This window comes from Vanacampus margaritifer, chromosome 20, assembly GCF_051991255.1.
Source record: "Vanacampus margaritifer isolate UIUO_Vmar chromosome 20, RoL_Vmar_1.0, whole genome shotgun sequence".
Lineage (NCBI taxonomy): Eukaryota > Metazoa > Chordata > Actinopteri > Syngnathiformes > Syngnathidae > Vanacampus > Vanacampus margaritifer.
Genome location: NC_135451.1, coordinates 16,639,441 through 16,664,182, shown reverse-complemented (window position 1 = coordinate 16,664,182; position 24,742 = coordinate 16,639,441). Strand labels below are relative to the sequence as shown.

The window sequence follows — 24,742 nt, the reverse complement described above, 5'->3', positions numbered from 1 at the left end:
TTGATTTTATGCAACTTCAGCCACTTTTTATCAAGTTTGATCTTTTGGACATTTTCTGTCCTTGACAAACTCTTTCATCCTGGTCCTGTTTGTCCTATTCAATAAATGGGTGAAAGTGACTTAACTTTGTTATGTTAAACTTTATTGTTGTTCCTGCATTAGATGTTGTTTTTCCACATTGCTGTTGCAAAAACAGGATTAAATAGTAATAAGCCTAATTTGGAGGACTAGAAAGTACAGCTATGGAAATACTCAAGTATAGTGCTGTATGAAAGTATACCTATAAGTGCAAAGTATTAGTCATTTGTTACTTTGCACCTTTATGAAAATGTAAACACAATCTGGTGTTTACTGCACAGTCAAGCAGCCAGAATGACAATAGACTGTAAAGGGCCCAAACGAAACAAAAAGACAATTAATCAAAGTGAGATAATGAGAAACGTCTCACCGGATGATGAATCAAATGAATCCACGTGCCTAGAACAAATGGAGCAAATCAACCATCAACAACACAAGTGTGACGATGTAGCGCCCCCTGCAGATCAGCCAGCGTGTCTGCAGCCAATAACAAAGCATGACTGGACGTTTTCTGCAGGGCCCTCCGAAGAGTCATCAATCACAGCCTGCAGCCACACTGCAGTCTCCTCCAGCCAGACTCGACAGAGGGACGCCACGTGCGCTATGCTGACTTTATTTCTTAAGACAAAACAATCGTATTTACAATATTTTGCAAGGGGGTAGTTTCAGTGCAGACGAGACTTTTTCAGCCGGGAGGTGTGCTCAGCCGCTTTGCGTTTCAGTGACGGCGCGCCGGCCGCCTCTTCGGGGGGGCTCCCGGCGAGGAGGTAGAGCGCCGTAGGAGGGATGGGCTCCTGCAGGGGGGACAAAACGTCGTAAATCCTGACGCATAAAAGTGTCCGAAAGGCACGGGAATAGCCCCGCCGCTTCTATACAGAACAACCTGGGCATCATTCATCCGTTCCATCTTCAATTGGTAATTGAAAGAAAAAAATAAAATAAAGAATGACTTTTCACATTTCAATTTCAGGCTTGGTTCAGCAATGAAAAATGGCAAAAAAAAAACACATCACAGTGAACCCCCATTGATCACAGCCCAGGATACGTTCAAGACCCGCCCGCAATATAATTTACTTTCACTTACTGAACACACAAGCAAATGGCAATAATAATAATAATTATTAAAAAACGAATCCACAAGTACGGAAATATTTTTTCATGTTATTTTTGGTTTTCTCATTATTTTCTGTCCACTATTGATGCTGAAAGAATGCAAAATTTCTACATTGTGGTAATAAAGGTCATTATATCTCACAGAAGGCACACAACAGTGCCAAAGCACTACTTGACGATGGCCTAAATAAGTGAAGCTCCTCCCCTCTTTTTCAATATAGTTCTTGACCTCTAGATACCACAAAACGGCCTCAAAACGATACTTTTATAGCAGAAAAAACAGTGAGTAGTAAAAATCCATTATTTTTGTTTTCTGATACGATGATGAGTTCTTCAGCACATGTGATGACAGGGCAATTGCGTGCGGTGACCTGCATGAGGTAGTCGGCGATGTACTCGGGCTTCAGGCACGTCACCCCCTGGGCGGAGGCGTCCGACACGTCAACCCGGAAATCTCCCGGTCGCAGGCGGCTGAAGTCGGCAAACAAGTGCGTGGCTACCTTGTACATCGAATGCGAGGCACTCGGCAGCACCTGGGCGAGATCAGACCAAAAAAATCAGAGTTTGTGAAAATGTTGAGTCGTGTTGATGATGACGATGCCGGCAGCCAACCTTGGCCCCGCCCGACTGCAGCAAGCGCCTGAAGCCGGCTTCTCGGCTCTGGTCGATGTTCAGCATCACTGTCCAACCGCTGAAGGCTCCCTGGAAGAAGAGAAAAAAAACGTAGTGCTGCTTAACACACCAAATTGCCATTAAAAAAAACAAACAAAAAACATACAGGCTTAATAAGGACTCTTGATTTGAGAGATGCTTTTCCATTTTGAACAGGAATGAGGAATCTTGAACTGAATTTTTATCCCGAAATCAAAAGTAACATTTAATCACCCAAACTTTTTCTTTCCTCTCAAGAATGCAAGTACGTAATTATCATTTGACAAAGTATTATTCAGGGTCAGCACAGTGCTGTAGTGGTTGACAGGCTTCACAGTTCTGGTTTGAAATCTTAACTGGTCTTACACATTTGTTTAGCACTGAAAAGTCACACAACACAAAAAGTGCTATTGCAACGACTTTCATTTCACTTAAACCTGAATAACCATTAAATCACTCGAAGTTATAAAAACGGATTTCGTTTTTTTTGTGATTGCTAGAATATGCCAGAAAGACCTTTATCCAACATTTTATACTCACAAATGTTACAATTTAAAAATGTTCCCCCCCCCACCCATATACGGTAAGAAATTCAATTTGATGATGAAACGTACATAATGGGTTGACGTGTGTGTTGTGTTTGTAAAAATGAGACATTGCTGCCTCCTTTTAGTCCCTCTAACATCTCTAAAATATATTTTCAAACAAACTTCAATAAAAATGGATCAACTTCACAGAGCGTTAACTAGTCTTCCACCCATTCAAATGTATTATTTCATTTCTGAATTGCCGCATAATTTCAGAGGGACTTGCGAGGTGAAGTTGTTATGTATGAGCCGTCACGTACTTCCTGTTTGGAGGATCCCCTTAGCGCTTTCCTCCAGCGCATGGCAGCTAACGCTAAGCGCCTTTGCTGCGAGCTGATGGAGGGCAAAGCGTCCAGGATGGAGCTGCTGCCCCACTCGTAGTCCTCCTCCTGGAGCGCGCGACACAAAAAAAACATTATGACGAATAATCCCAATGACGGCGGAATACGTGGTTAAGCCCACCGGAATGAAGCGGCCCACGGATCGACAGGCCTCCAAGTAGGAGCGATGCAGGATCCATTTGCCGGCCGCCATGGCCGCCAGGTACTTTTCGTTGCGCAGGGGCGTGCCTACGATGATGTGAGAGCAGCTGGGGTCAAACGACTGTTTGTCCAGGATGACGCCACCTACGGGCGGAGCAGACCAGAAGAATAAGAAAAAAAAAAGGAAGCAATGGTCTTAATCCTCCTGGGACTTTAGTTTTTTTCAGGAAAAGACACAATAAGCCAAATTTCAATACCACAAGTAGGCTAAATTCAGAAGGACTCATTTAAGGACTCACCAAGCACTTCGATGAGGTGACTGTAATCGATGCGTTCCTCGGGAGCGAGCGAGGACATCTGGAATCTGGGTGGCGTCCTCAGCTCCTTCTTAAAGTAGGAATACGACTTTTTTTTCCCCAGCATCCAGACATCTCTGCTCATCACATGCAATTTGAACTCTCACCTCTGGTTTGGGAGCTACTGTGGGCTTGGCGAGGGGGAAGGCAATGCTGGGGGCTTCGGGAGTCAAGATGTCATGCTGCGGATCTTCCTCTGGGGGCGCTGTGGCCTTCTTGCCCATTTGCTGGTCAATGACGTCACAAGCCGCTGATGGGAGAAAGAAGGCTGAATAAAGTAAAAAAATCTAAATAAAAAATTGGCACATTTTAATAAACGTCCATACCCATCTCCACCAGCTCAGAGTCGGTCATGGAGTCTTTGAGTTGGCTGTTTTGCTGCGGCACGGCCTGCGAGCGAAGCACCAGAGGCTCCGAGTGCTGCGAGGGACTACCGGGCCACTGCAGGTTGTCGGCCAGCTTGGCCCGTTCCTCTCTGGCCGTCGGATCATCCCAAACGATCTGCTCGCTCTGGGAAGGCTCCGTGTTGACATCCAGAACAGCCGCCCCGGAGACCCTGAGATGAAGACACATCACATAAGAAGGGTCGACTTTTAATTTGCCTCAAATTTTGTTATGAATAGTCAACCCTCTATGTTTCCTTGAAGCACTTTTTTTTTAATTAACATGTAGCCTATACCTACCTTAATGCTTCCAGAGTGTGCCTGCTGCCGCCAGGAGTGTTGGGGGAGGAGTCTGTCCCCGTGGACCCCATCCGACTGAGCCGCACTGACGTCCGCCTGCCGGTCGTTATCTTGGTGGCCGACATGATTTCTTGTAGTGTTTTTTGCAGGTTTTCTCTCATCTGCAGCGTTTCGGTAATATCTGGAAGAAATCGTTGAAATAAATGATGTGACTTTTTTTTTTTTTGTAAGTTGACAGAGGGCTGGCGTAACACCCACCGGTCTTGTCCGCAAGGTTGTCTTGATCTCTGCTTCCATCACTTGTGCGGCGAGAGGTGGAAGCGTCCTCTGCGGGTTTGTGCTCAGACTGGAAGAAGGATGCTTAAATGTTAACAACTGTAAGTGTGCACCATCATACACCTTGTGGCCACATGAGGTACAACAACAACAGCAAAAAGTACAAAAGTTGTACGGTATCACAAAATCTGCCTTGACAAAAGTAATCGGTTGATTGCCACTGTCAGGGGAGGTGTACATTTATCAACCATCCTGTTATGTTGCAGATCAAACTGACCCAAAGTTAAAAGTATTTTTTGATGGACTCAGTGGAACCTAAATCCTGCTATTTGCTAAAAAAAAATAATTCTGCTTTTCTGAAAAGCCATAAGACGCCACAAGAAGCTGCCAGTTGAAATATGAAAGCAGGACAGTAACTGTATTAGGGAGGAGCTACGTTTACTTTTTCTAAATCAAATCATGTCAGCCATTTTTTTTAAGGGCAATTTTGAGTTTGAAATGACACAAAAGTGTGTTGGGAAGATCATTTGTGGTCAATTTTGTGCCTATGAATCCACACACAAAAAAAGTCAGCATTACATTATTTGTGTGTACTTTGTCATCCCGGGCTTCGGTGATGTCTTGCAGTTGTGTTTGCGTGGAAGGTGGAGACCTCTGAGCGCTGCTGGGAACCTGACTGAGGTTCAGGCTCATCTTGGGGTTGTAGGTGAAAGGATACAGAGACTCCGGGACGTGCCTCTGCTCCTCGGCGCACTGAACGACAACCACACAACAGATGCTGGGATTACAAAGCTCCGACAGGGTATGTGGACAACACGACAGGAGACGTACAGCTTCCAGCCAATGGTGCGACACCACATGCAAGCCCCTCTCCTTCACGCCTCGGTATTCCCGACTGTTGTCACCTGCTCGGCCCTGGTAGATGAAGTGGGTGACGGTATCGTCGCAAGCCCATCTTTACACACAAAAAGGTGTTGTTGTTTTTTTTTTTGCATTATGTTTCTTTGCTTGCATAGAGAAAAAAAGTCGGTTGTGACTACCTGAATTCGGCTCCGAGCGAGGCGGCCACGGCGTTCAGTTCGCTCTGCATCTTGCTCAGCTTCTTCCCCACGCAAATCACGACGCCCGTCAGCGGGTCGGCCGCCTTTTTTCCTGCCTTTACATAATGAAAAGTGTTCAAGCAAAGCATACACAAAAGACAACAAATAACAAAAGGTTAGAGGGGGCCAGCAAAAAAACAGACGTGACCCCCAACCTCCTTCCTGCTGGTGCTGAGCTGCGGGCTGGCGAAGGCCGCTTGCATGTCGGCAACGTGGCTGCCACGGGTGCTGTTGGCCAGCGCCACCTTCAGGTTCCTGTTGACGACGTCGGTCAGCGGCGTCTCCGCCCTCTCTCCAGGCTTTGATCTCCCGCCTGGCGTGTCCAACACCCCCAAGGCATCCTAGAGGTAACAAACATTGGGATGTGTTACACTATCGAGCAGCAAAAATGTTGCTTTTTTTTTTTAATAACTCAAATTAGTTAATTTATGTATCTAATCATTGAATTCGTTAAATAACTTAATTAATTAGTTTTAGGAAATAAAACCTTTATTTTTCTACGAATGACAACGCGGGCACAAAAGTTTTCCAACTTGTGTTTTTGAAGGACAATTCATCCAAAATCTGCAAATGGCCCCACCTTGACATTGAAGGAGGGTCTGAAGAGCTGATCCCGGCTGAGGAAGCGCGAGGGCGTGTCCAGCTGCAGCGAGGGCTCCTTGCCGAGGGGCTTCCTGCGGCCACCCTCCTGGTTTTGCTTGGACGCGCTGAGGTCCTCTTTGGACTTCATCTCGTCCAGCACCGAGCGGAATACTTTGCTCTGGAAGCGTCCCAAATCTAGCGGCGTGACCGCCTTGCCGCTCTGCGGACCCAGCAGCGGGACCTCTGGAGAGGAGCGTGCCGGTCGCGGCGGCGGCGGCGGCATGGGTGTCCTCTGGGAGGCGGCGATAAAACTCTCCTCCTCCCTTTCTGGGGAAGAAATATAAAACCGCTGTCATGGCACAAGTATTGGATGTTATAAAATAGTCGCACGTCTTTGTAGTGCCTCTCATCCATTTTGGAATGAAGTTGTAACGTAATGTGGGAAAAAGTGAAGTGCTGCGAATATGTTGTCGATGCGCCATACACGAATGAACTTTTGCAAACCGGGAGAAAGCGGCAGGTCAACCAGAAAGCGCTCCTCGGCTGCCCTCTGGCCGGTCCTGGCCGACGCCAGAATCCAGTGCATGGTGACCGCCGGGAGCCCCCACTTCTTGGCCGCCTGGTACTTGGTGCCGTCCGGGCTCTGCAGCACCAGGTGAGTGCTGGCCAGCATTCCTTTATTTGGGTTGGCCAAGCGCACAAAGAAGTCCTGGACACTGTGGGAGTCAAGAATTGCACAAACTTGTCTAGCGGAAGGAATATGACAACTTAACTTTGTAATTGCTTGAATAAAAATAATTGGCTTAATGAAGTGTTTGCCCATCCATCAAGTGTGAAAATAACCAATTAAGTCAAAAGTGACATGCATGTTTCTAAAAATCAATCTGTGAATATGCCTTTTTGAATTTTATCCCCACTGTGATGTAATTACTGTGCTAATTTACATAATAACAGCCCCAAAACCCAATTTCTCCACCTGTGACATGGAAGTGAGGATCGGTGAAGATCCAGAGCCACTTTTAAGCAATGGCCAGCTGCAGCAAGACTACACTGTCTGAAACTCTATCATGTCAAATCCAAAAGGTAAGCAGAGCTGCACTTACAGTATAAAGCGTTTCAAAAGGACAAAAAAATACGACTCACGTGGCTCCCAGGTGTTTGGCCAGCTCCACTAGCGACTCCCGCTCGGCTCCGGTGAACTGGCTGACGGAAAGGACGCAATCCGTGAGGGGGGAACGTCCGTCCATCACGGGAACGGGAGTGAACAGAGGATTGGACGAAAGCTCCAAGAGGCACTCCATCTCCACACACGTGGCCTGTTGAGTCCAACAAGGAATAGCTGACATTTGAAACAATTTTAAGTAAAAAATCTTCAGAAAAAAAAATGAGAAAAGTTGTGAACTCACCAGCCACGTATCAGTGACCACCTCGTCCACTGTGGCCTCCACCGAGCAGCCCAGCAGAGGCACCACGGCGTAGTCGGCGACGACGCGCGTGCGGCTCACTGACACCCGACCTCCGTTCTCCGTCACCAGCAGGGAGAGTTGGGCCTCGGCCTCGGCGCCGAAGCCCTGCAGCAGGAAACGCTTTCCGGCAAAGAGACCCGCCTCGCTGGCCTCGTGCACGGTGGAGTCCGACTCGAGTCTGGCGCTGCGGTTGAGGGTGCGGGAATGCTCGGCGGCCGCGTTGACGGACGTCCCGCTGTCACGCTCGGCTGACGGTGGCTCATCAACTTGAAAGAAAACACATCGTCACACCAAAATAAAGCTTTATGCAAAATATCTTTAGGTGGGGGCAGAGATCCAAATGAGAGTTTTTTTTTTTAATAGGTTTTAGGTGAACTAATGAATACACACACACTCGCACGCACGCACACACATACACATCTTCACCCACATACAAATTAAAAAAAATAAAAAATAAAAACTACAAAAAAAAGGAGCGCAATGATGATGACATGTCAAATCGGTAAAATTACCGAATGAACAATACTGAGCTCTCCAGAAAAAAATAATAATAAAAAAAAAAAATCAAAAAAAATAAAATAAAATAAAATGAGAGGGTTTCCACAATCAAGTGCCACAAAACTCACAGCCTGTCGGGTCGTCGTCCATGTACTGCGAGAGGAGGTCCTCCTCCGCTTGCTTCAGTCTTGGTGTGCTGGGACTGGCGGCAGGGGGTCCAACTGAGGGCCTGGAGGTGGCGGTGCGACGGGCCGGCGCAACCAGCACTTCCGCCCGGGAGGGAGGCAAACAGTCCGGGTGAAGGAAGCCTTCTTCCGGGAGGAGACGGCCTTTGGCGAAGCAGTCGAGCAGCCACTGGACTGTCACCACGTGAGGTCTGGAAATCAATAAAATAAAATAAAATAAAAATATGTATTGTGCATGTCTTTCCCGTGATGCTCCTGGACTTGGAGCCAACCTGTGAGTTGCTTTGGACAGAAAAGTCTTGAGGTCCTGGTCCGGTTCTCCCAAGACCACATGTGTGAGCTCCTCGCTGGGCTGGTTGAAGCGAAGACCCCCCGCGGCGCTCACCAGGCGACGCAGCTTCTCCAACTTCTTCACGGGCATGCCGCACAGATACAACTGCGCGACAGTCGTGACGAGGAAACCATGAAACAAAAGCTCACGTAACCGTCTGAGAGAATGTGTAGTAATACATTTAATAATAATGCATATATTTGTGGAGACTGGCGGCAGGTTGTATTTTACAATTTTAAAATGTGCAGAATTTCACAAGTTACTTCATGTTAAAGATTAGATCGCTCTTAATGTGAAAAGAAAAATGCACTGAGCGGTCACCAACGTCTTACAAATGCAATTATGCCATCTAGTGGCAGAAAAATTACCTCAACATAAATCAATATCACACTTTTTTTTAACTTTAACTCAATTTTATGAATTATTATGAAATGACTGTATCAATGAGTAAAAGATGCAGCCATATTTCTATTAGTTTAATGTTTTTCCACTTTTATGTTAACAAGAGTATGAAGACTTAGGGGAAAGAAATTATTGTACATTTTTATTATACATTTAGAACAGATATAAAATTTGCGATTATATCATGAGTTAACTAATGAAGTAATGCGATTAATTACGAGAAAAAAAAATGTAATCGCCTGACACCCCTACTTCAGATATAATGAAATATTGTCACAAATGTGTGGGGTGTGCTCACTTTTGTGAGACTGCATGTGATAAGCGCAACCAATTACCTTACAGCCATCCAGGACGTCGTCAGCGGGACACACGGTAAGATCCAGACTGTCGGCGGTGTCCGAAACGTCCACGTTTGCACGGCTGACGTTTCCGTTGGTGAGGGCCGTGTCGTTTACTGTTGCACTGGCGTTGAAGGAGATGTTGCTCAAACCCAGCAGAGAAGGACGCTCTGCACGCAAAAAGCAGCCGTCCATTTTGTCAGTGGAGACAAAGCCTACTAGCAGGCAATGGTGCCTTGAGAAACGAGTTTTATTTATTTGTTTATGTTCAGACTTCAAATCACTCGTTCTACTTTCCCCTTAATCTTTGAACTATAATTATTTTTTTTAATTCTCTGTATACTTTCTCATACTGCAGAATTGACAGTAAATAAAGAAGATAAAGCTTCCTGAATGTGGCGTATACGCCACGCAGACTGACCTTCCTTTTTACCGATGCCGGTGGGCGTGGACGTGTTTGGCGCGGCGCTTTTGGATGCAGCGCGCTCCACAGTGTAGTGACGCTCATCCTGAGAGGAGCCCTTCTCGATGCTGTCGAACAGCCAGCGCAGTGACACGCAGTACACGTTCCATTTGCGCGCGCACTCATACTTCGGACCTGCAGACGAAAAGGCAAGACAATGAGACGGGAAAAACCGTAACAGCGAAATCGCCGCCATCTTACCCGAGGGTTCGTTGACGATGAGGTGCGTGCACTCGTTCATTTTGAGCTGGCCCGTGTAGCGGCCGCCGTGCTGCTCGCACAGACGCTGCACTTCTTTGCGCTCGATGGTGGAAAGACCCGTCACGCACACGGTGCAGCCCCGCAGCACCGGGCACAAGTGGTCCTCCATGGGCAGCTCCGTGTACCTGAACAGACTGAATACGGGGGCAGGCATCTTGTTATGTGTATTACTTCTGCAATGTGTCGACTGTGGCTCTCCTTTCCCACATGCAAGGGTATTACAGGAAGTGCAAAGCCAGCCCTCCAAGGAAGATTTTTTTTCCTACAGAGTTGTTCCTGCATTTTGTTCTGCCTCCTGTTTATTTTGAGTGTAATTTTACTGTGCACCACTAGATGGCAGCAGACTTATTTGTCTGACACGTGTAAATTTGACTAAAGAAGAATGAAAACAGGAAGTATTTTAACCAATCCTACTTTTAAGATTGCTGAATGTCAAATCCTCTTTAATCCTGATTTTCAGCTGTAGTTTCTTCAAGCAATGTAATAAAGTGGGTGTGTTACCTGTTCTGAGAGTTCTCCCAGCACGCTTTGATCCAGGAAGGAAGCAGGATGGGTTTGCCCAGGTTGGCGGCAACCAGGTACTTTTTGCTGCCCACTTCGCCGGCAATCAGGTGGGTGACGGACACGTTGAGGTCAAGATAGACGCGCCCGCCCATCAGCTGCACCAGATCCATCACCTCAGCCTGCAAACACACACATTAAGAAGTATTTACTAAAATTAACTGATACTCACAGAACTGATGAAAACAATAACCCTATTATTTATCATGCAATTTTATTTTACCCATTATATTTGACAAAAGACTTGCCAGTTATTCCAACATGCATATGGGGTTAATCTCTGGGTGAATTTGTAAATTTCCCCATTGAGAGACTAATAAACAGATGACTGACCCGGGCAGTTTTATCCAGGCTCGTGCAGGAGACGGTGACGTTGGCCATGGCCATGTTGTAGATCGGCTTCTCCGCTTTAGGAACGCAAAGCTGCGTCTGCAGGCAGAACACCACCACCAGCGGACTTACGAGCCGACAGCCGAGCTACATGAAAAGACGCAAAGAGGGAACATGACGTCAAAGAGTCGTCAGCATTAACACTCAAGAGAATAAAACAGGATAATACATTCTTGCAGTGCTGGAAGGCGGGTGTGTCAAAGTCAGTGAAGACAAACAAAGATTTGTCCTTTTGGTCCATCTTTAACACGGCTTCTTCATCAATCTTCTTGACGTACTTTTCAGATTGCAGTTCCATAATAGCCTGGAAACATTTGATGACAAAGATCAAATGTTGTTGGTGCGAATTGTTTGCATTAAAGTAAGATTGTAAAATTCTTTATTCAAAGTTGGAAACGCTGCAGGGGAATTAATGGGAAAATGTCCACCCCTTTGGAACCACGTTAAGTCAGACAACAGTTCACCTCATAAGCTTTAGCAGCATACTCTGATGTTTGTCCTTTACTTCCGACAAACTTGACAATGAAACCTTCCTTGTCTTCTTTGGACATGATGGCCAAGCTAAAAAAAAACAACACATTTCATATGGAATGTTAGCTACAGCTTCATTAACATGGAGCTTATATATACTAAACTTACTACTCACCTCCGCCGGGGGCTTGAATACCGTCAGAAAAAAATACCAACGGGATAATTTACTTAAACACTAATCAAACGAATTCTATTTTTTTTTAAGAAACTGGATAAGAAGGAATGGTAGAAAAGCGTTACTGCAACTGTCACACAGCCCGTGCTAGTTTTACGAGACATTACTCGAAGGCTGTTACCGGTTGATTTGTTAAAATACGAACAAACAACTTTACATTTGATAAAATATCGCCTGCACTCATTTGAACTTGCGGGTAATTTGTCACGAATGCGCCGAATACACTGACATTTTTGTTTCTATTTTCTTTTTCGATGCCTACATTGGAAAGTTGCCTTGTTATTCGCGCCACTACGTCACTTCCCGGGGCTACAAGCTAATTGAACCGTGTGGAAAAGTGGCACATGCGAATAAACTCCTCCTTGTAACGCCGTTAACTGTGGGTAATTCGTTGAAAAAGTAACAAATACACTAACATTTATTTGTTGGTTCATTCACCAAATCGTTAAGTTCACCATGTTTTTAATAATCGTAAGTGCTTTACTTCCTGTGTTACAAGCAAAGTAAACCGAGTGGAGTGCGACACCAGCAAACAATTCTTTAATCTATTCAAGTTAGGGTTAGGGTTGAATGAACTGTTCGTTCTCGGTCCACGTCGGAAAATGTACTTTACCCCTAATTTACGATAACGTATTATCAATAATATAATATAATTTATTATTTAAAATAATACTTCTAGGTCGTAAACTTAATTCAATCAAATGAAAACCAGTAAGGCTCACTTGAAGAACATAAAGAAACACATACAACAAATGAACAACACTGTAGGTTCCCTTTTATTCTTAAAATTTTATGTACAAGTGCGACTGATTCATAATTGTTTTAATGTACATTCAATATAAAGTTTATATACGCAATATTACATTGAACAGGTCACAAACTGCACTAGTCTTTCGCACTGACTCAAACATCATTCGTCCTGTCGACGTAGCAGAAGCTCGTTTCATATTGAAGTTATTCACTTATAAATATTCTAGTGCTTGTTTTTCATTCTGGGGAAGGGGAATTATTTTTTTTAAAATTGAGGGGGCAGCCATGGAATGAAGTAGGAATTGAGGTCAAAAGGGCGGCATCTACAGATCCTTGAGTTCCAAAGACAGGCGAACTCTCATTTGCAATTTCCTATAATAAAACTCCTGGATTGAGGCTGACAATTTGGACAGGGCCAGTGGAGCCAATCGGGACATTGCAAGAGGACTAAGATGAAGGAGAAGAGACATAATCAGCACAATAACAGTCTTCCAATGTTTTTTCCCGCAATGGGAAAAACAGAAGAAAATCTAGAGTAAAAAATATCTTCATACAAAAAGTAAACTCTTCTGCATTTCATCGGAAGAAAGGTGTATCACAGAAACAAAACATGGCCCGTCTGTTAAGACAATTTCAAACAATTTACGAGACGCCGGTCGGAGAGGGCAGGTGGCGATACGGGGAGGAGTCACCGACATCCTCCTCCCCATCTGCGTCCCCCTCGTGCATGTCGGGTGAGCCGAACGGGGCGGCCTGGGAGCTAGAGCCTGAGTAGGCTTTTGCGAGTGCGCGTCCCCCCCCCCCTCGTCAGCCTTGATCGCTGTCCACCGGGGGTGGGCCGCTGGGCAGTACGGTGGTGCTGCTTGCTGCTGCTGCCGTGAGGTAACCGGCTACTCCTGGCCCTGCGGGTGTCGGGACGACAGGTCAGAGGTACGACAACTCCTGGCAAAGTGCAACTATTATATCATGGGACACACTGTTGATGAATATTTGAAGACTAGCAGCAATTGGATTGTCATCCAAAACCGTCTTATTTTCATACTCCCCCCCGCTGGGATTGTCAAGGTGGCAAGACAGGAATGAAATGGAGTTGTGAACAGGCCATTAGGTCAAGGTGAAAGGCTACCTGTATTAGTGCAACAGAGAGGAGGGCTCTGAGGGCCCAGCTGGGGAGTCTAGAGCCCCCCTCGCAGTGGGCTGCTGGCGGCCAGGAGAGAAGGAGTGGAAACTCCTGAGGAGGAGGACAGAAAAGAAAGCACGGCGAAAGGCGGAGCAGGAAGTTCAGGGGATTTGGAAAAAAAAAAAAAAAAGAGGTTTGGATTCAACAGCAAGGTGTGTGTGTTTTGAATAAAGCATTAAGAATGCACCGCCCACCATTTTTCTTTTATGCAATTACAAGCAGAGTGAATGGCTAGAAAATTGTCTACCTGTCAGGTAGCCTGCGGTTTGAGACTCATTAATGAACAGATCGTGTTTCTGGTCCTTGAAGGCACTCCACACGGACGACTTGGCCAGGATCTCGTTCACCTGGAAAGTGGAGCGACCCCCCCGCCCCCACCCCCATTTGAAAATTAGAGACCATCTGTTAAAAATCAAATGACCCCTTGATCACAAGATTATTCGAAGCTAAAGCCTCAGACCTGCTCTCCGTACTGCAGACTGCGGGTCATGGACTTGATCGCCTTCACGATCTGGGCCTTGGTGGCCGACGGGTTGTCCAGGGTCTCCAGTCCGATTCCCTCCAGGAGCTTGAGGAGGTACGGAACCAGGTCCACTCTGAGTGCCTGAGCAGCAGGAAGAAACTTCAACTGGGGCAAAAGCGTTCTCAAATCATTCGGGTCTTGAGGTTGCGATGCCACGAAGGAACGTTACCTGAGCCACCAGTTCCGTCTGCTCCTTCTGGAACATGCGGTTTAGCGCCTCGCAGGCCAGCCCGGCCATGTCTGTGCGGGCCTTCATTCCGGTCATCAGCGGGCCGATGGCCTCCAGGGCGGACATGGAGCGCACGCAGAGCTACAAAAACATCATCATATGTCGCACATCCAAAAAGGAATGAGTGATATTGGCCCGATTGGTGAATCACCAAATGCAAACTTATCTACTCACCTGACCACATACAGTTGAGGCTTGAATGCTGTTTGTGCATCATGATTTCATGTATTGATGTGCATGCATTGGCCACCAGGGGGCAGTATAAGCTATGCATGTACATATTTACATGAAGACTGTCCAAGCTGCAGTAATAATCCGTGTTTTTCCAAAGAGGTTAATGAATATATTTTGATGCTAGTTTCATTAGCCAGTCTATTGTGTTTTGCATTGTGCGTTAGCATTTAGCTATCAGACATTCGTAAGACAGTTTTATGTGGTTTGCGTAAAAACACAGTTGCTCGCTCTGAAATCTTCTCAGATGCCACAAAGTGGCGCCAAATCCCTGTCTAACGTAAAAGTAGTGCTGTGGCACTAAAGAACTTTAGGTGAGGGGAAGAGCATATAAGATCTATTTTAATAGAAACTGTTGTAAAATGAGGTTGAAAAATGGATATATATTTTTTGCGATCATAGTTTAGGGTATATTTAGGGTATCAATGTAAAAAAAAAAAAGTTTAGCTCTTGGTTTCAAACCTGCATGAATTGTGAGGGTTGACATACGTTGAACGAGGGGGAGCCGATTACCTCGTTATCAGAGAGCACATGGATGAGGCGGATGGAACTCTTGGGAATGGCGTTGTTCTTGTGGTTTAGTGCGGCTAAGATGCGGGGCAAGTGACCCAGAGGCGGAACCTGATCGGCCAGCTGTGCCTGCGTGCTGAACAGACACACGGCTGCCGTGGTGACAGTCTCCAGTGCCTCCCCCTGAAAGCACATTTTAGGAATGGGTCGATTTTGTTTTTTGTTTTTTTAAACAGCGATCCCGCATTCGGCTCACATTGGGGTTGTTCTTCTCCAGCAGCTCCGTCAGGGTCTCCAGGAGCGATACCAGGAAGTCGCGAGGCTTGCGCAGCACCCAGCCCGGCTGTGCAATAAAGATGCGCAAGAAGACTCCGCCCACTTCCAGCTCGCCTTGCCCTGCTCCGTACGCCACGGTGAAGTCCTCCGGCAACTGAGCACAAACACGCAAAGCTCATCATTTGTTCTTCAGCAAAATGTGAGACTACAAAGCTTGTGACAAGAAAACAGAAAATTGTTAGTTTGTTTAATAACGAGATTGTGGTCGTATAAAGACTCAATCCAACCAGCTGCTTCTCTATTTGACTGGCAACAGCTTCCTGATTGGCTATCGTTCCGCGTCAAGTCACAATCACGCAGTCAGTGGCTCCGCCCACTCGGTGGCCGGTCGATTATCAGTACTTGTACCCGGGCCCGCTTTTGTGAACTTACTTTCCAGTTGACGTCAGGATTATCCTTCTGCTGTTTAAAGTGCCTGGAAAAAGAAAACGGCAAACAGAATTGAACTCTTTGGCTTCTTCTTTCTTTCCGGATTTTGACTCTTTAACTTGAACGGGGACTTACTCAAGCATCATCTCCCGCACGGTGGTGGACACCGTCCCCCGGGAGCCGTCGTTCCAGATGAGCTCGGGATTCTCGTGCGTTCCCTCGAAGATGTGGACCGCCGCCTCGGCGTTGTCCCGCATGGCGTCCATGAACACGCTCGGGAGGAAACGGATCAGAGTCAGGCGAACCTGATGGTAAAAAAAGGAAGAAAAGATGTGAAAATGTGACGGCATTTCACGCAGATGGATTTTGATGACCGAGCGGGTTTGCCACACCCACCTTGGGCCCGACCAGCTTGTCCGAAGTCATCTTGGAGAAGAGTTCGGCCGTCTGTGTGCGAACTTGAGGGTGAGTGCAGTTACAGAAGAGATCCAGCAAGTAGATGAGGGCCCCTGTAGAAAGAAAGGGAAAAATGTACTGGAAATATTTGCTTTGGCTTCATAAAAGGTTGGCGGAAAAACAAAAGATTCTGCGCAATAAAAATTATTATTTTTTTTTAAAAATAGGTTGACACAAACCTTTGAGCATGGCCTCTTTGACTATTTTGGTGTTGGATGTCAAAGCATGGAGCGTTTCCAACACCATTTGCCGACCTAGAAGGGCACACATTGATAATTAACTCATTCACTGGCAGCCATTTTATCTGAAGCAACCCCCTTCGCTCCCGGCTGTTTTACTGGATTTGGACTGATTTTGCAAGGCCCACAGAATATTGCGCTCTATTGCCATAAAAACATGGAACCTCCCAAAAGAAAGATTAGTCTCTTCTTTCATCAGGAAAAAAAGTACATTTCTATCGGTTTCTGTTTTGCAGCAATTAACATAAGAATATAGTTTCATCATTATTCACAAATCTGTTTAAAACAGCGGCGGAAATAGGTCTTTGCAACATGGCCCTGGTTGATCTCTTATGCTCTGCCGCCACCTGCTGGCCGTTTTTGTAATAACTAGCATTGCTTCAAGCATTTTCTCTTCAGTTCCGAGGCTGCATCAAATCCTTCTGTAAGCTCTTGCATAAAAAACAACAAATACGTCTTCGGGAGCATGGTAATATTTAAAATGGAACGTATTTATACATTTTTGGGAGCAATTGAGTTAAGAACCCCAGATCAAACACAATGACATTTTGTGACTTACTTGATGGGAGCGAGTGCAGCAGCAAGAGGAGATTTGACAGCACCAGCGACTCGGCAATGTTGCTGACACATTCTTGATTCGACGTCACCGTGTTGACAACCTAAAAGGAAAGCGGACGAGACTCTAATGAAGCGGCGTCCAAGACACTTGATTAGTTCATTCTGGGATGTTTTTGCACCTCCAGCACCAGCTGCTGCACCCTGCCAGCGCCGTGAACCCGCAGCAGGGAGAAAAGCAGCTTGAAATGACCGATGCACTCCGTCTCAGAGCCTGTTAGGATGGGATAAAAAAAAATAAAATAAATAAAGCATCTTCTTAGAAATCAGTGACAAGATGGAGCCGCGTCTCACCGGGGTTGTTCTTGATGACGTTGCGTAGAGCCTCCAGAGCCATCTCGGCGAAGCGGAGCCGCTCGGCGTGCTGCTGGGATTCCACCTTGTTGCTCTGGCTCATGGCCAGCAGCGTGTGCAGGTACTGTGCCTGCGAGCCCACGTAGTCAAGCAGGCTCGCTGCAAATGCTTTGGGATACTGGACGCAAGGAGGAAAAGGTCATTACACAGCAAAGAAATACTCTCAAGTGGGTAATTAAATTCACTCCCAGCCATTTTCACCGAGGCAATCCCCTTCACTCCCGACTGTTTTACTAAATTTGGATTGATTTTGCAAGGCCCACAGAATATTGTGTTCTATTGCTATGAAAACATGGAACCTACAAAAAGAAAGATTAGAGTCTCTTCTTTCATCGGGAAAAAAAAAAGTATATTTATAGCTGTTTCAGTTTTGCAGCAATTAGCATTAGAATACAGCTAAGTTTCATCAAAATTCATATTTCTGGTAAAAACAATGTCAAAAAGAGCTTATTGCAACATGGCCCTGGCTGATCTCTTATACTCTGCTGCCCCCTACTGACCGTTTTTTTGTAACAACTACCATTGCTTTAAGCCACCTTTTCATGCCAGAAGCTGCATCAAAGCCTTCTGCATACTCTTGCATAAAAATAAATAAATAAGGTATTTATTAAAAGTTTTTTGGTATAAATGAGTTTAAGAAGATCTAGAGCAGAGGTCCCCAATCCTGGTCCTCAGGGACCGGTATCCAGCCTGTTTTCCATGCCTCCCACAGCCAACACAGGTGGAGATCGTTATCAGCCTTCTCCAGGGATTGCTGATTAGCTGATGATATGAATCACCTGTGTTGGCTGTGGGAGGCATGGAAAACAGACTGGATACCGGTCCCTGAGGACCAGGGTTGGGGACCTCTGATCTAGAGCACTGTTCCTCAGCCCCGGTCCCCGAGTACCAATATCCAGCCTGTTTTCCATGTCTTTCTCAGCCAACACACCTGAGGATCGTTATCAGGCATCACGCAAGCTTGCTGATTAGCTAATCGTTTGAAAGACCTGTATTGCTGTGGGAGATATTGAAAACAGGCTGGATGGGGGTACGTGAGGACCGCGGGTGAGAACCACTGATCTAGAGCATACCACCATTTTTTTTTCAACACTTTAAACCAATTCCTTGAAGTCTCTTACAGGGATGTGATTTGACCAAAGTGAAATTATCTGAAAATTTAGCCGGGGGTCTGGGGCCCGCTGGCACCCAGCTAGGTCCAGGGCAGTGCCCTGGTGGGGGGACAAGGGGGGCGAAGCCCCCCGGAGCTCATGGGTTTTCCGTGTTTTTAAGTACTTTCAATGCACTCACATGACAAAGAAATAGACAAAACAACAGCATAAATTTTCAATGTATATTGAACTATCCCATATAAAATGGCAGTTTTAGTCAACTCAAAATCAGTCACATTCAAATACATTGGACTGCCTTTGCTTTTAAAAACTATCACTGAGAATATCATCATATCTAACTAATGTGATTACTAAGTTAACACATCAATAATGTTGAAGAGTTCAAATTTCATGAACAAATAATTGTATCATGACCAAATGAAAAGTAACTCATATTAGAGCATACCACAAATGTCTTTGTTATAGCAGAAGATGTTATCTGTCGGAGTCATGTGCATACACAATGAACTACTACTAAAAAAAAATAAAAAATAAAAAATAAAAAATCGGAATTTTTTTTTTTTTGGGGGGGGGGGGATAAAAAAAAGCGGAATTCCGCGAATTAGCGGAAAAATCACATCCCTGCTCTCAGGATGTCAATAACAATTTTAGAATCTCCATGGAGTACTTGGGTAATTTGTGTACAATGTATTAAAAACGATATTTTCTATCAAATGTGTGGTACAGGTGATGTCGGAATCTACAACTTTGCAGTGGTTCCAAGGTGTGGTAGTCCTAAAATGTTGGGTGATTCTTGTAAAAAGAAATAAAAAATAAATCTGCAACTGTACTTCTTAGAGCTTACCTCTAGTGGGAAAGTTGGTTGTTCGTTGTAAACGCGGACAAAGATCTCGCCGACGATGAGCTCTTTGCTGTGCTCGCTGAATATGAAGTCGGCACCAAAGCCTTCATCGTTCTCCCCCTGTCGAGAGAGAACAAGAAAGTCAGCTAAGGTCAAATGAATATCCATCCGTTTTCTAAGGACTTTGTTCTCATGAGATTCGCGACCTAGAGCTGGAAAATATATTGTTATATATACTGTATATATAAATATTTATATAAAAACATTTGAGAATTCTTATTGGAATCCAACAATGAATTGTTCCCAAAAATGCCTACCTGCGCACTAGTCATACGTGACGAATCTGTCATCTGTCTTGAATTCCAACAACCCAGCGAAACTTTGGGCTCACGTTTATTTGGCTTTTTCTGAAGCATTATAATGTCAACTTCTTCTCCATCTGTCTCGTCTCCGGCCTCTCCTTGTTCTATCTCTGCTCTTTCTGTCTGCATTCCTTCTCTCTCTCCTTCCTTCTGCCGTTTCTTTCTACTGCGGCTGAGCCAGGGCAAATCCTCTCTTGACTGACTACGGTCTGCCTCACTGTGATCAAAAAATGCCTACACATGGCCAGGATAAAAGACGACAAAATAAGAGCAATTCACCTACAGCATAACATTTCTTCGAGAATTCAGAGCTTATAACAACATCAGGCCAGAATTTACTGCCCCCTAGTGTTCATTAGTGTTTATGTAAGTAGCGCATCATCTGTAAACGGAACATTAGTGATCCGTTTACCAGAGATGTTACGTGAAAAAGGAGGGGGGGATGAATTGGGGTCATTATGAATCTTGGGTAAGATTCAAACCAGAAGCTCAGAGTTGTGAGGAAGATATGCTGCCCACTATTGCACCGTGCTGCCCGGGTTGGATAGGCCCGACCGATTAAATCGATTATTGCTTATATACTTTCTTTTCTCAAAATTCAAGGATGCAAACATCCAAGGATTGTTTTTTTTTTTTTGTCTTAACGCACATTTCCACATGACATGGCACCAAATACAATCCCCGAGGTCACAGGTTAGCACAGTAAATTAAATATATATTTTTAAATAAATCGGCAGATTAATCAGTAATCTGTATTTTTTTCTGCCAAAAATGGGTTTTGGCCTAAAAAGATGCAGCTCGGATACGTCACTTGCGATCAAACACCAGCGTCCATCTTACTCTTTTAATGTTCCCCTCTTGTTGACTCTCCAGGAACTCCAGCAGCTCCGCTCTTGTTCCGTTGTTCCAGATGAGGTAGGGATTCTCCGTGTTGCTGTTCAGCAATTTCAAGACCTTCAAAGATCAAACAGCGTTCAGTCCCAGTTCCCTTCGGAACGGCGGCGACCTCCCGCTCCGCCTCCGGCAGTTCAACCAACCTCGGCTGAAGATCCCACCCCCAGCTTCCTGGAGATGTACGGCGTCAACATGGCGGCCAGGCTCTTGCGGATGCTGGGGTTCTCCGGGGGGACGCTTTCCACGCCGTTGGTCTCCGACGCGGGGTTGCCGCCGTTGGGGCTGTGCGGCGGCGGCGGCGGCGGCAGGAGGAAGCCCCCCAGCCGGCTGAGGGACACCAGGCTGAGCTTGGCCAGGTGGTTGGCCACCTCCTGCTGGTTGGTGTCCTGGCTGGTCTGGACGCCGCTTTCCTCCAGCGTGTAGTCGTAGTTGAAGAGCTGCACCAGCAGGTGCCACAGCACGCCGGCGTGGTACAGTTGCGTCTGCAGGAAGAAGTCCACCGCGAAGGAGCTGATGCACTGCACCGCCAGGGCTGCGGTTTTGGGGAGACCCTGAGGGAAGGCGACCACCACACACAACTTTATCAAAGTCTGACAAGCCTCTTTTGGGATATATGATTAAGATTCTAAGAAGCGAGTATTGTAGCAATGATAACCGGAAACAACAGGTTTTGGTCGACAGATTGCATAGAAATTGAGCCAAGGCGGCCATTTTGATTGCTGACCTTTCCGTAGTACATGATATGACAGAGGTCTCTGATGATGTAGGGCAGCTCGATGATCTTTTCTCGGCATTCCTCAAATTGAGCCGCCACGCTGTAGCACTTGCAGATGTGCCCGCACACCTGAGACATTTACATATTCGCTTTTATTTGCAAATGTTCTTTGTAAAAAGACAGTAATGCGGGATGGATCTAGCGTCGCGTACCTGAACGGCCATGTCGTCGGCCTTGCTGGATGCAGTCAACACGGCGACACAGCGGGAGAGAGCCTCAAGCAGCACCTGAGGATGGTTCGACAGGCACAATCCTAACATTGCTCTGCACGTTGGACGTACTTAAAAAAATAAAATAAAAAAATCGAATCAAAATCAGAAAACAAACCTCGATTCCATTCTCGCGCCGCAGCTCCTCGGCGTTGAGTGCCGAGCAGTTGACGGTGTGGAAGGCGAGCTCGGTGGCGGCCGGCAGGAGAGGGGAGGTCTTGGAGAAGAGAAGGTCGTCTTGGGTCTCCATGGTGATGGTTTTGATGAGCATGGGGTAGCCGGCGTACTTGTAGGGCTCCAGCTCTGTTTGGAAAAGTGAAGACATTCGCACCACTTCAGTACTTCGGATCATGAATGACATTTTAACACTTGCTGAAATTAGACGGTTTTAAGACTTATTTCTACACATAGTATGCAACTGGCAGAGGTGAGCACTTCTGTCTTTCTGTCGGCCCCCGTCCTTGACGGATGCCCACATTTTTGGTGATTGTTTTATGATTGTTATTTAAGTCACACAGACTGAGCACCGACTGAAGCTGTTTTTTTGTCGAGCCGGGTCATTAAAATCCTTCTCAGTCCGTGTATTTTTTCAAGGTCGCGTCATAAAGCACTCGTCAAAAATGTCGTGTGGTTATCCGTTAAATGGGTTCTTCCTTGCCTGGATTGTAGGGATGGGATTTATTATTATTATTTTTTTAATCTAATAATCAATATTGAATCAATTTTTCTTTTCCAGCCTGAAATCGATTCATAAAACCATTAATCAATTATTTTAATATCTTTTTTTCCCATAAAATCATGAGAAAATAGATTTTTTTTAAAGATTTTTTTGTCTTACCATTTTCTTGAAATTTAACTGTTCACATGAATTTAAAAGTATCTTCTAACATTTATGAAAGACCCGATTTATTGCACTTCAGGACAATTCAGAATCTTTTAAATTTGTATTTGCAATTATTGAATTAGAATTATGAAAATATTTTTTATCTCATCCTTGCTGATGTCAATGTTTACGTAACACTTAAGTCATTGTAACACGTGTTACTTTCAATAATAAACTAAATCATTTAATCAGTTATTGCCTCCACAAAATGTAATGCTTGTGCAGTTTTTATTTATATTTAAGAAGAATTTGTGTTAAATAATTAATATCGGATTGAAGTGAAGCGAATCGGGGAAAAATTGAAATCGAATCAAACTGAACTCTTGTGAATCGAAATCAAATTGATTGAGAAAATTAGAATCGATACTCAGCCCTACCGGTTTGCATGTCTAGACCAGACATTTGACTTTTTGAAGCACCATTCAAATTGGCCCGTGTCTACATACCGTCTTTGTGCCGGTTGAAAAGGATGCTTTGAGTCTTGAGGATGAGGATAATGTTTTCCGGGTCGGGCCCATCGACGACTCGTGACGACTTTGTGCAAAGGAACTCGTAGGCCTTGTTGACTTTCTCAAACATGTCCTGAAAGAGTGGAAATAAAACATGGGGATGCAAAAAGCCATGTGTGATAGGTGGTATAACAAAAATAACAAACAAACACGCACCCTGCCATCAGGGTTCTTGTCTGGATGGTACTTCTGCGCCAGCCTGAAGTAAGCCTTTCTGATCTTGCTCTCCTCATGCCTTTGAAAAAAAAAAAATGCATAAAGCATTCCGACTGGCAATCAGGTTTCAGAGTGGAGGAAATTCACTTACATCCCTTGTCCTTTGGGGAGGTTGAGGACTTCGTAAGCATCATCTATTGACATGGAAGGGGGCTTCTTCTCCACCTCCTTCTTCCATGCTTCAAGGGTGTCCTTAAGCAGCTTCACCTTAGAGGTTAACGATGTTGAAACAAGTGTTGTTCTTTAAAAAACAAACAAAAACAAAAAAACGAATGGAAGCAAGAAAAGGAACATACAGCATCTCGAATAGGCCAGTCGGGGAAGTGTATGGTGTCGCACAGGTGTCTGAGGTAGTAGATGTTGCAGAAGAGCTCGTTGTCCAGCTGGGGGAAGCTGATGACAGGGATGGGGCAGTACTGGTAGAGGGCGCGCGTGTTGCTCTGCAGCCTCGGGCTGAAGTCGGCAATATGGGCGGCGATCTTCTCAATCATCATGCGCCTGAAAGACAGAGAGTGATCAAACTCCGGAACCTCGCTCACTGTGAGGATTTGCGAGCGACCGGCCGACCGACCTCATCTCGCAGCTCCAGATGGCCTCGGGGGTGTCGAACTCTCCGAGGAAGATCTCAGAGAAGCGCTCGGCCTCATAGTTCTCCAGGTAGCACACCATGGCTTCGGGAAGGGCCGATCCAAGAACGCTACGCTGCACGATGTCCTGACCTTTGGACTAGGGATACAAGCAGGTGTCACTCACATAGAACGGTTCGATTTTCAAAACTTAAATGTAAAGACTCAGTTTGTGTGCATCGTGATTTCATGCATCAATGAGATTTAAGTGGTGTGTGTGCAATGGCCACCAGAGGGCAGTATAACAGATAGACATAATATACGTGGATTTGATGATGAAACAGAAGACGAGCACCCTAATAGCAGTTTTATGCAGAGGATAAAGAATCTATGCTTGTGAGTATTGCATGCTCTTTCTGCAAGTATTTCGAGATCATTGTTCGTAGTATACTTAGGCTTTAAACAATATAGGCAATTATTTAAAAAATTAGGGGGGCATACTTTATTAGTGTCAGGGCTTGGTTTCTAAATCTACGCCAATAGCGAAGGTTAACTGTATTCTAAAAACAAGACAATTTTACCTCTTCAGATTTAAAGGCTTGTTTCAAGTGAGTGTACTTCAGGAACCTGAAAGGACGAAAGACTCACATCATGCTTAACTCATCCAACAGCAGCACAATGTCGAAGCAGATGAACAAAAGCGCATTTCGTACCTTGCGACAGGAAGCACGTTGGAGCCCGTATACATCATGATGAAGAAGAAGATGCCGGTCAAGTAGAGTCGCTGCAAGTTGGGGTTGTCCTGCATCACCAGGTACAAGACATTGGCCACCTTTTCCACCAGGATGGGGTCAAACGTCAAGAGAAGCTAAAATTTAAAAAGAAAAAAAACAACCTGAATTAGAAAATACCATTTAAAAAGCGGAAAATGTCTGTTAATGAGTCATATTGTACCTGAACAATATGAGGCAGGCAAGCGGTGTCAGTTATCATCCTCTTGATCTTTGGTAATGGACGAATAATGGCGTTATCTTGATCCCTGGAAGAAAAGAAGAGAGAGAAAAAAAAAAAAGA

The 24,742-nt window shown here is 45.3% G+C and overlaps 2 protein-coding genes across 6 annotated transcripts in view; both read right to left on the bottom strand.

The window, feature by feature from the left end:
- Positions 1 to 120: 120 nt before the first annotated feature.
- On the bottom strand, positions 121 to 11,864 carry topbp1 (DNA topoisomerase II binding protein 1). Of its 2 annotated transcripts, none has more exons than XM_077554441.1 (28): positions 11,450 to 11,864; positions 11,268 to 11,364; positions 10,973 to 11,107; positions 10,747 to 10,890; positions 10,354 to 10,535; positions 9,793 to 9,986; positions 9,550 to 9,726; positions 9,126 to 9,298; positions 8,330 to 8,493; positions 8,001 to 8,248; positions 7,315 to 7,640; positions 7,052 to 7,224; positions 6,413 to 6,624; positions 5,907 to 6,235; positions 5,482 to 5,667; positions 5,267 to 5,382; positions 5,058 to 5,181; positions 4,806 to 4,979; positions 4,209 to 4,296; positions 3,951 to 4,131; positions 3,594 to 3,823; positions 3,375 to 3,517; positions 3,211 to 3,298; positions 2,892 to 3,055; positions 2,690 to 2,818; positions 1,804 to 1,893; positions 1,563 to 1,724; positions 121 to 872 (listed from the first exon to the last, which is right to left on the bottom strand). In XM_077554441.1, the coding sequence occupies exons 2-28, from the start codon at positions 11,352 to 11,354 to the stop codon at positions 744 to 746; spliced, it is 4,548 nt and encodes a 1,515-aa protein (XP_077410567.1). In that variant the 5' UTR covers positions 11,355 to 11,364; positions 11,450 to 11,864; the 3' UTR covers positions 121 to 743. The 2 variants fall into 2 exon arrangements, with proteins under 2 accessions (XP_077410567.1, XP_077410568.1); XM_077554442.1 differs by having other exon boundaries at positions 728 to 872; positions 4,821 to 4,979.
- A 403-nt stretch (positions 11,865 to 12,267) lies between these two features.
- Positions 12,268 to 24,742, bottom strand: part of dnajc13 (DnaJ heat shock protein family (Hsp40) member C13) — a 29,699-nt gene continuing 17,224 nt past the window's right edge. For 2 of the 4 annotated variants that reach the window (XM_077554370.1, XM_077554371.1), the window contains exons 31-58: positions 24,623 to 24,707; positions 24,382 to 24,536; positions 24,250 to 24,295; positions 23,674 to 23,828; positions 23,399 to 23,600; positions 23,194 to 23,309; positions 23,043 to 23,121; positions 22,824 to 22,959; positions 21,613 to 21,797; positions 21,438 to 21,512; positions 21,235 to 21,354; positions 20,654 to 21,061; positions 20,457 to 20,570; positions 19,572 to 19,850; positions 19,258 to 19,374; positions 17,242 to 17,419; positions 17,070 to 17,161; positions 16,892 to 16,991; positions 16,273 to 16,347; positions 16,034 to 16,146; positions 15,773 to 15,942; positions 15,641 to 15,683; positions 15,189 to 15,362; positions 14,936 to 15,115; positions 14,132 to 14,272; positions 13,900 to 14,043; positions 13,687 to 13,786; positions 12,268 to 13,161 (exon numbers count right to left, since the gene is read on the bottom strand). In XM_077554370.1, the coding sequence (XP_077410496.1) occupies positions 13,067 to 13,161; positions 13,687 to 13,786; positions 13,900 to 14,043; positions 14,132 to 14,272; positions 14,936 to 15,115; positions 15,189 to 15,362; positions 15,641 to 15,683; positions 15,773 to 15,942; positions 16,034 to 16,146; positions 16,273 to 16,347; positions 16,892 to 16,991; positions 17,070 to 17,161; positions 17,242 to 17,419; positions 19,258 to 19,374; positions 19,572 to 19,850; positions 20,457 to 20,570; positions 20,654 to 21,061; positions 21,235 to 21,354; positions 21,438 to 21,512; positions 21,613 to 21,797; positions 22,824 to 22,959; positions 23,043 to 23,121; positions 23,194 to 23,309; positions 23,399 to 23,600; positions 23,674 to 23,828; positions 24,250 to 24,295; positions 24,382 to 24,536; positions 24,623 to 24,707 (3,877 nt within the window). In that variant the 3' untranslated portion in view covers positions 12,268 to 13,066. The remainder of the gene's footprint in view (positions 13,162 to 13,686; positions 13,787 to 13,899; positions 14,044 to 14,131; positions 14,273 to 14,935; positions 15,116 to 15,188; positions 15,363 to 15,640; positions 15,684 to 15,772; positions 15,943 to 16,033; positions 16,147 to 16,272; positions 16,348 to 16,891; positions 16,992 to 17,069; positions 17,162 to 17,241; positions 17,420 to 19,257; positions 19,375 to 19,571; positions 19,851 to 20,456; positions 20,571 to 20,653; positions 21,062 to 21,234; positions 21,355 to 21,437; positions 21,513 to 21,612; positions 21,798 to 22,823; positions 22,960 to 23,042; positions 23,122 to 23,193; positions 23,310 to 23,398; positions 23,601 to 23,673; positions 23,829 to 24,249; positions 24,296 to 24,381; positions 24,537 to 24,622; positions 24,708 to 24,742) is intronic. The other 2 variants (XM_077554372.1, XM_077554373.1) reach the window with 1 other exon arrangement.